Consider the following 12,697-nt stretch of genomic DNA (forward strand, 5'->3'; position numbering starts at 1 on the left):
TGCAGGGGACACGGGTTCGATCCCTGGTCTGGGAAGATTCCACATGCCGTAGAGCAACTAAGCCTGTGTGCCACGACTACTCAGCCTGTGCTCTAGAGCCCACGAGCCACAGCTACTGAAGCCCACATGCTACAGCTACTGAAGCCCACGCACCTAGAGCCCGTGCCCTGCAACAAAAGAAACCACCGCAATGAGAAGCCTGCGCACCGCAACGAAGAGTAGCCCCTGCTTGCTGCAACTAGAGAAAGCCCGTCACAGCAACGAAGACCCAACACAGCCAAAAATAAATAAACAAATAAATAAATTTATTAAAAAATAAAGAACAAGGGACATTTGTTCCTTCTGGCCACAAGGTCTTCTCAGGTGACTGAGAACCTAGTGGAAATGTCTGAGAATTAATCATTGTGACATGTAGTGGTCCTATAGAGAACCTCATTGTAATTGCATAGAATTTCAAGTAAATTCTGCTCAGGTAGAACAATACAGACTGATGATTAGTAAACTAGAGAAGAGTGTTCAGGTACATTATCAAAATGAAAACTGTTTGAAACTGAAATTGGGAGAAGAAGATTCAGAATTACTGCCTTGCCTTTATATTAAGTTGAGACCTGTTCCCTGCTACCCCAAACTTTAAATGATAAACTATAAGTCCAAGTTAATTTTTTGAGACAAAACCTTAATTAATTCCTAGTCTCAGTGTACTAAGAAAGTGATTTGAATGAAAAAGGAAAACCTCCTGATTTGATAAATGGCCTAATCCACCTGCTTGACAGCTGGTAGCTGGCGTTAACACAGGGGGAAAGTGAAAGGAGGGATGAGAACTGAGAAATGAAAACAAGGGGTGCAGGAGTCAGGATGCTGCGAATCATCAGTGGTTGGAATAGGAAAAAAGTAGTCACTGGCTTTATGGCCACAGAGTTTCATGGGAGAAAAGAATGTCTCTAGAAAAATGTAAAGATAGGAATATATTTGAGAAATAATCATCTAGTTAATTATGTCTTTCTTACCTTTTAAAAAGATAAATCAAATTAGGGAATTCCCTGACCGTCCAATGGTTAGGACTCCATGCTTTCACTGCTGAGGGCACGCGTTCAATCCCTGGTCAGGGAACTAGGATCTGGTAAGCCACGTGGCATGGCCAAAAAATAAAAAATAAATACAAATACAAATAAATAAACCAAATTAACGGAAAACCAGTTCAACAGCCACTGTAAGTTGCTTTGGTTTGTCAATTTGCAAGTCAATTAATCCTTAATATACCAATGTTCAAATTATGTCTCCCCCCAGCCCCAAACCTACAAAATGGCAAAAATCCTGCTGAAATATTATTATCCAGTTAGACCTATCCACAGCTTCCGACATCATTGTACCACTGCACCATTACAATAGAAATCCTCTTATAGAGATCTCAAGTTTTAGGTAGTGAATAATGAATTTATAGGTAAGAAAATGTAGTAGAAAAAGTGTCTGGGCAGAGGGAGAGAAGCCAATTTTGCTAGTAACCATCTCTAGACCTTGAACAAACCAGTTAACTTCTCTGGGACATCAGCTTCTTCACTTCTTGTCTGAAGAGCTGCAATAGGCTTCTTTCCAAGCAGCCTCTTACTTTCCACTCTTTTTCTCTCTGATTCATTTAAAATGTAGTGTAATCAAGTTATTCCCCAGTTTCAAACATTTTAATGAATTCTCAGTGCTTTCAGATTCATTCTTTTATTTTTTCATCAGCACTAAATATTTATCGAGCACTAACAATGTGCTCAAGCATCACAAGGTCATTTGTAATAGGGCCCTTTTAAATCGAGACTCCTTAAAAATACTCTCTCTTCTAGTAAATTTGGTTACTCCCAGTTGTCTTAATACCTCATGGTCTTTCCCATCACCTCATACCTTTCCAATCACTGTACACCTTGCTTCAGTACCCTTCCTTCTTCTTGTTAATACAACTCCCTACTTATCCTTGAAGACCCAGATTGAATATATCCTTGTCTATGAAGATTTCCTGAAGCCTTCCCCATTCCCAAGAGGAATGTTTATCACTCTTACCCTGCATTCCCATAGCATTTTATGCATTTTTTATTACAGTGTTTGCCCCATTGTATTTTAGTTATTGGTATAGCCTCTGCATCAATAGGAAACGGAGTTTTTCAAATACAGGGGTTGTGTTGAAGTCAAGGTTGTTAAGAAGTAGATTGCAGTAACCATCTATTAAATGAATAACTTCCAGCTGAAAAGTTTTATGATTCTAATTTGGAGAGTTCTTAGCCCCCACTGTGACAGGAGTTTCTTTTTTCTGATATGTTGTGAACATTGGTTGACATATGATTCTTTTGTTGCCATGTATAACAATCATGTTATTATCAAATTCTTGAAAATACACCAAAATCCAACTATTATAGCCATCATCAGCATCTGTGTCACAGGAATTTGCTATACATCAGGATACATGAAAAATATAACTGAAAACTTTGAGTGAAGTATAATGGATTAACTCATATAAAATCAAAACCTCAGTGCTCTTTTGAGCCATCTATGTTATACTACAATTAAAGTGAATGAATGCACATTTTTTATAATATTTAAGGATCTCTAAAATACTTTACTATCCATTTGATTCAATCAGTAAACATGAATAGGAGCCTCCAATCCCTTTCTAGTACTTTTAAATTTCTGACCTTTGCTTTATTTAATGTTAATTGATGATTTATTGCCATTTGCATCACAATTCATTGCAGTAAATTTTGAAGATATGTGAACTGTATACATTTATGTTTACAATCTATAAGTGAAAACACAGCTTTAATTTTAACGATTATGTGAAAACTTTGTGCCATAGTGAGTCATTATTACTCAGAAAATGTTTCTGCTAGGTCTTTTGGGACAGAAAAAAAAAAAAGGTAAAGAATCACTGTTAGCGAAGTGACATTAGTAGCTGTCAGAGTGGTTTAACTCGCTAAACTTATTAACTGTAGGTTGGTGCCTTACCTCGACTCCAACTCCTTCTAGTGTGCCATTCTTTACCGCAAAGACTGAAAAGCTAAAAACTACATTTTCCAGACTTCTTTGCAGCTAGAGAGGGCATGCATTCAATGTTGGCAAGGCGGAGGAGAGACAGAATTCATTCTTTCCCAGCCTTTGGTTTTTCTATAGGTGATCATGGTCTGTAGGCATCAGATTTTTCTGTGGCAATGTTATAAGAAGTCCTAGTGTCTGATCACTAGTTTCATGGGTGTTGATAGTCAAGGCATGGAACAATGGTTTTCTGATAATGATCTGTGTGAAGTACAGTGTGCTCCTGAAGCCAAAAGCAGTAAGGAGGCTTCTTGCTCAGGAGGCTTCTTATCTGTGGTGGCTTTCTTGACATGGCAGTTTTGTAATTATGGTGGCTTTCTGTTTATGCCATGTCAATATGGTTCTGCAGACTCCAGCATTAGGACCAACTTCCCAGTTTTCAGTTTGCTTCATGCAGCTGGCTCTTGGTGGGTCAGTTTTGCTGTGTATCTTTGGGAATCATTCCTGAAAGCCCCCAACACATTATTTCTCCATCCTTCCCAACAATTATGCAAGCAGATAAATGCCTAAATTAGCTATATGAATTTATGTAACTTACCCCAGATTAATACAGTTTTCCAATGTCTATAGGAAGAGGTGAAAAGTTATCCTAACATTGGAGGTGCTCCATAATCTAGTTCCATTTTGCAAACATAAGCACCTTTTCAATATCTCACAAATTCTCTCTGTGTCAACAGCACATCATTTCTGCCTCACATCTTTGCTTGCAGTTTGTCTTCCTAGTTCTTTCATCTTGTAAATCTCTTTCTGTTAGGTATTGCCAGCAAGCTACAGTTTTGGCATTTTATTGTTTACAAATTTCTATAGGCACTTGAATTTACAAATATATATCATTTCCTATGCATACTTAGCTTAAAATAATTTCTTATTTTTTTCTAATTATAAGTGGAAAACTTATATACGTCTCAGACAAAATAGAGAAACAATGAAAATCACATGTTATTTCACCATCCATACCATTAGCACTGTTTGGGTGGGTACCAATCACTTTTTTGGCACTTTTTCTCTATTTGTATATATTTATGTAATCAAGTAAATACTGTAATGATACTTGATAAACTGCATTTTTTAAATAATGTATCCAGAGCACATTTCCAGGTCAATAAGTATGAAGGTACATTATTTAAATTTTTGCCCAGTACTATCAAAGTAATTTACATCTTTGCAAGGTTAAAATTATAATACAGAACTATATTAAACTTTTGAAAATGTAAGTATGTTTTAAATTACAAAAGCTCCTTTTTATGAGATAAGAATTACATTGACTAGAAGTAAACTAGAGGCTACAGAATGGAGACCTAAAGAATAGAGATTTGTTGTTCCCAGTGTTCCTGTTAAGAGAAACAATGTATATATAATAAAGTATAATTGCAACTAAGAATCAAATGGTTGGTGCTAAGGTAACTTAGGAAACTTAATGCTGGTCAGTTTATACAGCACTTTAAAATTACCAACTCAATGCAGACCTTTAAGACCCTGTGCATAACATTGTTTTTTGTTTTGTTTGTTTGTTTTTGTTTTTTTGTGAACGTTGTTGCCACCTATCTGCATATTGCAAGCATACTTTATTAACTTGGCAATTACAGTCCAGTAGAACCTTTGAATCCGAGAATAATTTTGTCAGAAAGGGCTACTAAAGTGATTGTACTTAACAGTTGGAGTAAGAACATGAAGAGTAAGGACATTCTCTTACATCAACAATAGCATTATAATATCTAAGAAAATTTACAATTCCCTGTCATGCGATAATCAATATTTTAGTTTTCCACTGTTGCTTAAAGCTCTGTATAGCTTCTTTGATCTGAACAAGACTCTGATCAAAACTCACACATTGCATTTGGTTGCTATGTTTTTCTTTCTCTCTGTCTCTCTCTCATGTTGTTAATTTTTCAAGTCAAGTTAATTGAGGTATAATTTACAGCAAAATTACCATTTTTTGAGGAGCACAGTTCTAAGAGTTTTGACAAATACATATAGTCAGGTAACCACCACCATAATCAAGACATAAGTTATTTCCATCACTTCAGAAAGTTCCCTTCTGGCTCTTTGCAGTCAGGGTCTTCTTCCGCCATGACATCATCCTCTGGTAACCAGTGATCTCATTTCTGTTCATATAGTTTTATATAGTCATGTACAGGGACTCATACAGCAGATGGCCTTTGATGTCTGGCTTCTTTCACTTAGCATGATTTTTTTTTTTTTTTTTTGGCTGTGCTGGGTCTCAGTTGTGGCATGCGTGCTCTTGGTTGTGGCATGTGGGATCTAGTTCCCTGACCAGGGATCAAACCCGGGCCCCCTGCATTAGGAGTGCAGTCTTTTTTTTTTTTTTTTTTGAATTTTTGAATTTTATTTATTTTTTTATACAGCAGGTTCTTATTAGTTATCAATTTTATACACATCAGTGTATACATGTCAATCCCAATCTCCCAATTCATCACACCCCCACCCCCACCCGCCGCTTTCCCCCCTTGGTGTCCATACGTTTGTTCTCTACATCTGTGTCTCTATTTCTGCCCTGAAAACTGGTTCATCTGTACCATTTTTCTAGGTTCCACATATGTGCGTTAATATACGATATTTGTTTTTCTCTTTCTGACTTACTTCACTCTGTATGACAGTCTCTAGATCCATCCACGTCTCTACAAATGACCCAATTTTGTTCCTTTTTATGGCTGAGTAATATTCCATTGTATATATGTACCACATCTTCTTTATCATTGGGAGCTCACAGTCTTAACCTCTGGACCACCAAGGAAGTCCCTCAGTAAGTACTGAGATTCATCTGTGTTGTTGTGTGCCTCAGTAGTTTGTTTTTACTGCTGAGGAGTATTCCACAGTATGGATGCATTGCAATTTATTTATTCATTCACCAGTTGATGGGCACGTTGCCAGTTTGGGTCCATTATGAATAAAGAAAATTTTAAGTTGTAATTGCAACTATGTTATAATTTCTAGAACAAATTGATTTTTGGAGTGTCATTTTTAAGGTCTATTCTTTAATATAATTTTAACAATTACAAATTTGAAATTATCTGCAACATAAAATCATAAGTAACTAAAAGTTTCTACTTCTCTTTCAAGCAAAATTTCTGTATACCTTTTTCTCCATATACACATCTAATACACATAGTTCCATGGATACATAAACACACACACACACACACACACACACACACCCCTTACATAGATAAGTAGTTGTGATGGAAAACTTCAAGATTTTAGTCAGCTGTCATGGCAATTCATAGGGATTGATCTTAATATTTTTTTTGGAGGGGAGGGGTCTGTAATGACAAATCTGGGTTTTATAAACATTACTCCATCAACTAGCAACCCTATTTTAGGATGCTAAAATTATGGAGGGGCTAGTAAATACTACGACAGATGCAGAGGGAACTGAAGAGTTTGGGAACTGTGGAGTCTGCATAACTTTTTGTTTTCATTAGGGTGCAGCTCCAATTTCTCTCTAGAACAGACCAGTTCATTACCTACAGCCCCCTGCATTCTATACCAGTATGTCATTTCATTTAAAGTTTCTCAAGATACCTCTGAGAGTTACTGTTTCCAGTGGAAGCTGGGGGCTATAATTTTACACGTGGAACTTTACATCTATGATTATGCTTGCTAAAATTTCTCACTGAGAGTATAGTGATTAAGTGCTCGGTTCTGGAGTCAGAATGCTGGGGTTCATCCCCAGCTCTGCTGTTTAATGGTAGTGTGATCTTGGGCAAGTTACTTAAAGACTGTCCCAGTTCTGTTGTCTGTAAAATGTGGATATTAATCGTCTTTTCTCATAGGAATGTTCTCAGAATTAAATAAGTTACTTTATGGAGAGCATTTATGACAGAACTTACCATACAGTATGCACTCAATAAATGATAGTGTATATTATTAACTATTCCAAATGTGAGACCAAATTAAATAAGTAGTCTGGTTGGCAAAACTTCTCCTAGACCAAGTATAAATATCTCCATAATATTGATAACACCAATAGCATTATTTATTGAATTCTCACTATGTTCTAGGCATTTCAACTAGATCTTAAAAGGAATTAATCCAATCTGAACAACTTTAACATTGTTCCCATTTTACGGACAAGAGAGTTGAGAAACTTATAGTTTAATTAACTTGCCCATTATGGCAGAATTAGTGGAGGAGTGTGGAACTAGGGCTTGTCTGTTTTCAGAGTTAGTTCTCGATCTCTCTTTCCTCCAAAAAAAAAAAAAAAGAAAAAAGAAAAAAGGTCTTAGCAGGTGATAACATTTGTTAAAGCATTACAAGTTTAAAAAAAATTATTTGCTCAATTCTTGGTTAATGAATTTATTCAATAAGTAATGCATTTTTATTACCTAGTTATTGACTATATATCCCTACACTGTACATTTCATACCGGTGACATTTACTTTGCAACTGGAAGTTTGTACCTCTTAATCTTCGTCACCTATTTCTCTCCTCCTCCCACACCCCTCCCCTCTGGCAACCACCTCTTTGTTCTCTGTATCTATAACTTTTTATGTCTTAAGTTTGCTCATTTGTTTTGTTTCTTAGATTCCACATATAAGTGAAATCATACAGCATTTGTCTTTCTCTTGTCTGACTTACTTCATATAGCATAATACCCTCTATGTCAATCCCTGTTGTTGGAAATGGTAAAATTTCATTCCTTTTTATGGTCCAGTAGTATTCCATTATTTATATACGTATATAAATATACATAAATATATATATATATATATGCCATCTTCTTCATTCATTCATCTGTCGATGGGCACTTAGGCAGCTTCCATATCTTGGCTATTGTAAACAATGCTGCTATGACTATTGAGATGCATAAATCTTTCTAAATTGTTTTCCTTGGATTAAATACCCAGGAGTGGAATTGCTGGATCCTATGATAGTTCTATTTTTAATTTTTTGAGGAATATCTATTCTGTTTTCCATAGTGGCTGTACCAATTTACAGTCCCACCAACAGTGCACAAGAGTTCCCTTTTCTCCACATCTTTGCCAACACATGATTTTTGTTGTCTTTTTGATAATAGCCATTCTGACATGTGCTTGCAGTTTGTCTGCAAGTGATATCTTGAAGTGATATCTCCTTATGGTTTTGATTTGCACTTCCCTGATGATTAGTGATGTTGAGCATCTTTTAATGTGCCTATTAGCCATCTGTATGGCTTCTTTGGAAAAATGTGTATTCAATTCCTCGGCTCATTTTTTAATTGGGTTGTTTCTTTGATGTTGAGTTGTATGAGTTCTTTGTACATTTTGGATATTTACCCCTTACTGCATATATCACTTGTAAATATCTTCTCCCAATCAGTAGGTGGCCTTTTCATTTAGTTTATAATTTCCTTCGCTGTGCAAAGGTTTTTAGCTTGATGTGGTCCCATTTATTTATTTTTGTCTCCCTTGCCTGAGGAGAAAGTAACTCATTTTCTGATGAAAATTCCCTTGCAAATTTTTATTAAATCATAAAAATAGGTCAGAGTTTCTTAGAATCATAAAATGGTCAGCTCTAGTCTTCAGAGCATCTAACTTAACTTTCCTATTATGTAATTAAGGAAACTGCTAGAACGGTGCCAGAGCTTGTCCTACATGACATAGCTAGTCCACTGAGCAGGTTTCAAAGCTCCTGATTTAGGACTCCTTTCAGGACGTCATACTTAAATGATATATACTTACACAGATCATTTTGTTGGCAATGCCTCACAAAAATATTACCCACATATTTGGAAAAAAGAATACATCATCCATCACCATTTTTACTATAACATTATTGCTTTCAGAGATGACGCATAAACGGGCTGGGGTGTGGGTGATGAGCCTACACAGTAAAACATTACTCTTCAAACGTCTTCTGCAATTTCTGTCTCTTATCCTTCCAAGTATTACTTTATAAGAGAACCGTCAGGAAGTTTTACACCTTCTCTGCGTGGGAAGGAGAGAGAGAGACAGGGAGAGAGAGAGAGAGGAAGAGAGGGGAGAGAGAGAGAGAGAGAGAGAGAGAGAGAGAAAGAATGAAGCTGAGGGAGGGAGAGAGAGAGAGAGGGAGGGAGGGAGGGAGGGAGGTAAGGAGGGAAAGGGGGAGAGAGAGAGACTATGAAGCTGTGGGAGTAAGGGATTAGGGGACACATGAGATGGGGGAAGGGCTACGACGTGATGGGGCGGGGCTCTTGGGAGGAGGAAGGCTGGACTGTGGGAGAGTACCAGTGAGGGGGCAGGCCCCTAACGGCTTTCTTCCTTTGGAGTCGAAGGGCCCATTCTGCGCATGTGCAGCCCGTTTTAAATTGCGTAGGCGGATGCGCGCGAGTGGCGCGCGCTCGCTGGGTCGCGGCTCTTTCGTTCCTGCTATCTACCGCCGTCTTTCGCTTAAGGTGCTACTGGATTTCCGCCTGGCTGTTCTTCGGGTGACTCCGTCCTCGCTGGGCTGCCTGGAGCTGCGTCCCGTGTGGACTTCCGCCCCCAAACCCTGCGCGGGCTGAGCCGCGCCGGAACATGGCCGCGTGGGGGCTGGTAAGTGCAGGCCGCGGACCCAGCGAGGCGGGGAGAGTGAAGCGTTGGGCAGGTGTTGTGGCTTCTGGGGGGTTTCAGTGGGGAAGCTGCGCGAGTTTTTTGACCTCGGGAGTGATCGGGTGCCGATAGCTAGAGTTAATTTACTTGTGTTTCCTCAAGGCTTTTTGTAATCCCCGGGCGTGACGGCGTCTTTCTCTTCAGAGAATCTTGCGATTTCTACTTGTTAGCCTAACTCCAGTTCCTAGTCCTCCAAATAATTTTCTGTCCTTAGAAGTATTGAAACGCCTTGAAAGTGTGCCTTTGCTTCAGAGTTGCTAGTGTAGAGAGGCGTCTGTTATTGACAGAAAGTTTTCTGAGAGGCAGCTACTAGTTAAAAGTGCCAGCTGTGAATGGCTGAAGGGGGCGGGAACTCATTTTTTTGTTGGCCTATTTCTGGACTCCCGTGGTATTCACTGTTCTATATTTCAGACTTCGCTTACGGTTACTATACCTTATACAACCCATAGCAGCCCCTATCCTAAACTTGTGTTTTCTACTTTATCTCCCCTTTTAAGATCTTCAGCATGGATGAATAAGATCTTCCCATTTATAATAAAGTTATATATGTATGCTTGTATGTATAAAAAGATGTATTGTGGAGAAAAACTGTTACCTGCCATTTCAGTAAACAACGAATGTTACCCACCTTCAAGCCACCAGCAACTGCAGCTGCCTGCAGGGTGTGCCTAAGGGGAATTCAGGATGGAGAAAAACAGGACACTGGCCCTAGATAGTTATGAGACTTACATAAGGAATAACTTCAATGAGCCCAGACTCTTGCATCTTCCCATTTATAGAGAAGCACTAAAAATCATTAACTTGAGGTGTCTGATTTTGATGTTTGACTACCTTTTTTTTCCCATCCCAAACTCCTGTATATCCCGGTCCCCCCCTTACCTCTTTGGAGCTGTTCCTCAGAGCTCGCTGAGAGCCTGTCTACGGGGCTGTAGTCCTCAGTAAGGTCCCCGAATAAAACTTAACTCGCAAATTTTAAGTTGCCCATTTTTTTTCAGTTGACAGTTATATATAATGTAAACAATGCAGGTGCTCATAGTAAAAAGTACTCCTATACCACCCTTTCATACTGTTGACTAAAGAAAATGCATGATTGCTGGGTCATGTGGTAAGAGTATGTTTACTTTTGTAAGAAACCACCAAGCTGTCCTCCAAAGTGGCTGTACCGTTTTGCCTTCCAAAATGAGAGTTCCCGTTGTTCCACATTTAGAGTTGTCATTGTTCCAGAGTTTGGTCACACAACCAGATGGGTAGTGGTATCTGGGTTTTTTTTTTTTTTTTCGGTACGCGGGCCTTCCACTGCTGTGGTCTCTCCCGTTGCGGAGCCTGTGCAGGCTCAGCAATCATGGCTTACGGGCCCAGCCGCTCCGCGGCATGTGGGATCCTCCCGGACTGGGGCACGAACCCGTGTCCCCTGCATTGACAGGCGGACTCTTAACCACTGCGCCACCAGGTATCTGGTTTTAACTTGCATTACTGCTTGACATATGATATGGAGCATCTTTTCTTATGCTTATTTGTCATCTGTATATCTTCTTAAGTGAGGTGTCTGTTAAGGTCTTTGAACCATTTTTTTTTTTTTTTTTTTGCGCGGTACGCGGGCCTCTCACTGTTGTGGCCTCTCCCGTTGCGGAGCAAGGCTCCGGACGCGCAGGCTCAGCGGCCATGGCTCACGGGCCCAGCCGCTCCGCGGCATGTGGGATCTTCCCGGACCAGGGCACGAACCCGTGTCCCCTGCATCGGCAGGCAGACTCTCAACCACTGCGCCACCAGGGAAGCCCCTGAACCATTTATTTTTTAATTGGGTTTTCTTTTTGTTGAGTTTTAAGTGTTCTTTTATATTTTGGATAACAGTCCTTATCAGATGTGCCTTTTGCAACTATCTTCTGGTCTGTGGCTTGTCTTCTCATTCTTTATCTTTCTCTCTTTTTTTTTAAACCATGATCTGTGTTTTATTTGTATCAGTGTTGGTATGTGTTTAAAATCTACGATTGGGCCTCCCTGGTGGCGCAGTGGTTGAGAGTCCGCCTGCCGATGCAGGGGATACGGGTTCGTGCCCCGGTCTGGGAGGATCCCATATGCCGCGGAGCGGCTGGGCCCGTGAGCCATGGCCGCTGAGCCTGCGCGTCCGGAGCCTGTGCTCCGCAACGGGAGAGGCCACAACAGTGAGAGGCCCGCATACCGCAAAAAGAAAAAAAAAAAAAAAAAAAAAAAAATCTACGATTAGTAATAATAATATTAATGATATTATTAATAAACAACTTGTTTTCTCACTGAGATCTCTGCCTTTCTGTTATGAATTTCTCCTATCTTTAAGATGATGCCCTTCAGAATATGGGAAGCTTAGACTGGTTGAAGCTTGTCTTAGTTCTCACATTGACTGCTTTTCTTGCTTTTCATGCCTCCAGTCAAACTTCTGTAATCATTGCCCTTGTGTCTCCTTATTTCAAAGTTCTCTTTCCTTCTCCCGGGGTATTGCACTTGGCTTCTCAGACTGAGGAGGAGAGAGATGGACAAAACTGAAGCTGGAAGAGCAGCTGCTGGTCTGACCACAGTTCACTTTTATTTTACAACAAAAGGTCGCACCAGAGCACTAGTGCAGACACACTGACACAAAGAGAAAAATCATTTTCCCGATAAAACACATCCAGCTGTTCAGATAGTAGTGATTCTTCAGAGTGATATGGTAAGATGCAAGTGCCCTTGACACAGCATAAATATGTGTGCCACCTTATGTGCAGGGCTCCTTATAGACCCAGCTTGGTTCTTCTCCGGTGTTTTCTCTTGGAGCTGTATCTGATTTTATTACCAGTTTTCATTCAGATCCATTGGGGAATGGGACGATTCTGCTTTTGTTCCTTGGCCAGGAATCACTTGATCCTTAAAGTCTGGTGAGAAGACATGGCTAGGAGCAAATTTCCACAGTTCACTTTTAAAATGCCTATCATAACCTTAGAATTGTTTCGAGCCTTTTAGTTCTAACATCTGACTTTGCGTCATAACTCATTTAAAAGACAAGGGGAGAAAGGAGTTGAAAGATTATCCTCAGTCATTCCTGTACT

The 12,697-nt window shown here is 39.5% G+C and overlaps 1 protein-coding gene across 2 annotated transcripts in view; it reads left to right on the forward strand.

Moving 5' to 3' along the window:
• The first annotated feature begins 9,350 nt into the window (after nucleotides 1–9,350).
• CENPC (centromere protein C) overlaps nucleotides 9,351–12,697 on the forward strand; it is a 92,272-nt gene continuing 88,925 nt past the window's right edge. For both annotated transcript variants that reach the window (XM_081249480.1, XM_081249481.1), the window contains exon 1: nucleotides 9,351–9,581. In XM_081249480.1, coding sequence (XP_081105606.1) covers nucleotides 9,564–9,581 — 18 coding nt within the window. In that variant the 5' untranslated portion in view covers nucleotides 9,351–9,563. The remainder of the gene's footprint in view (nucleotides 9,582–12,697) is intronic.

This window comes from Mesoplodon bidens, assembly GCF_964165515.1.
Source record: "Mesoplodon bidens genome assembly, chromosome: 1".
Lineage (NCBI taxonomy): Eukaryota > Metazoa > Chordata > Mammalia > Artiodactyla > Ziphiidae > Mesoplodon > Mesoplodon bidens.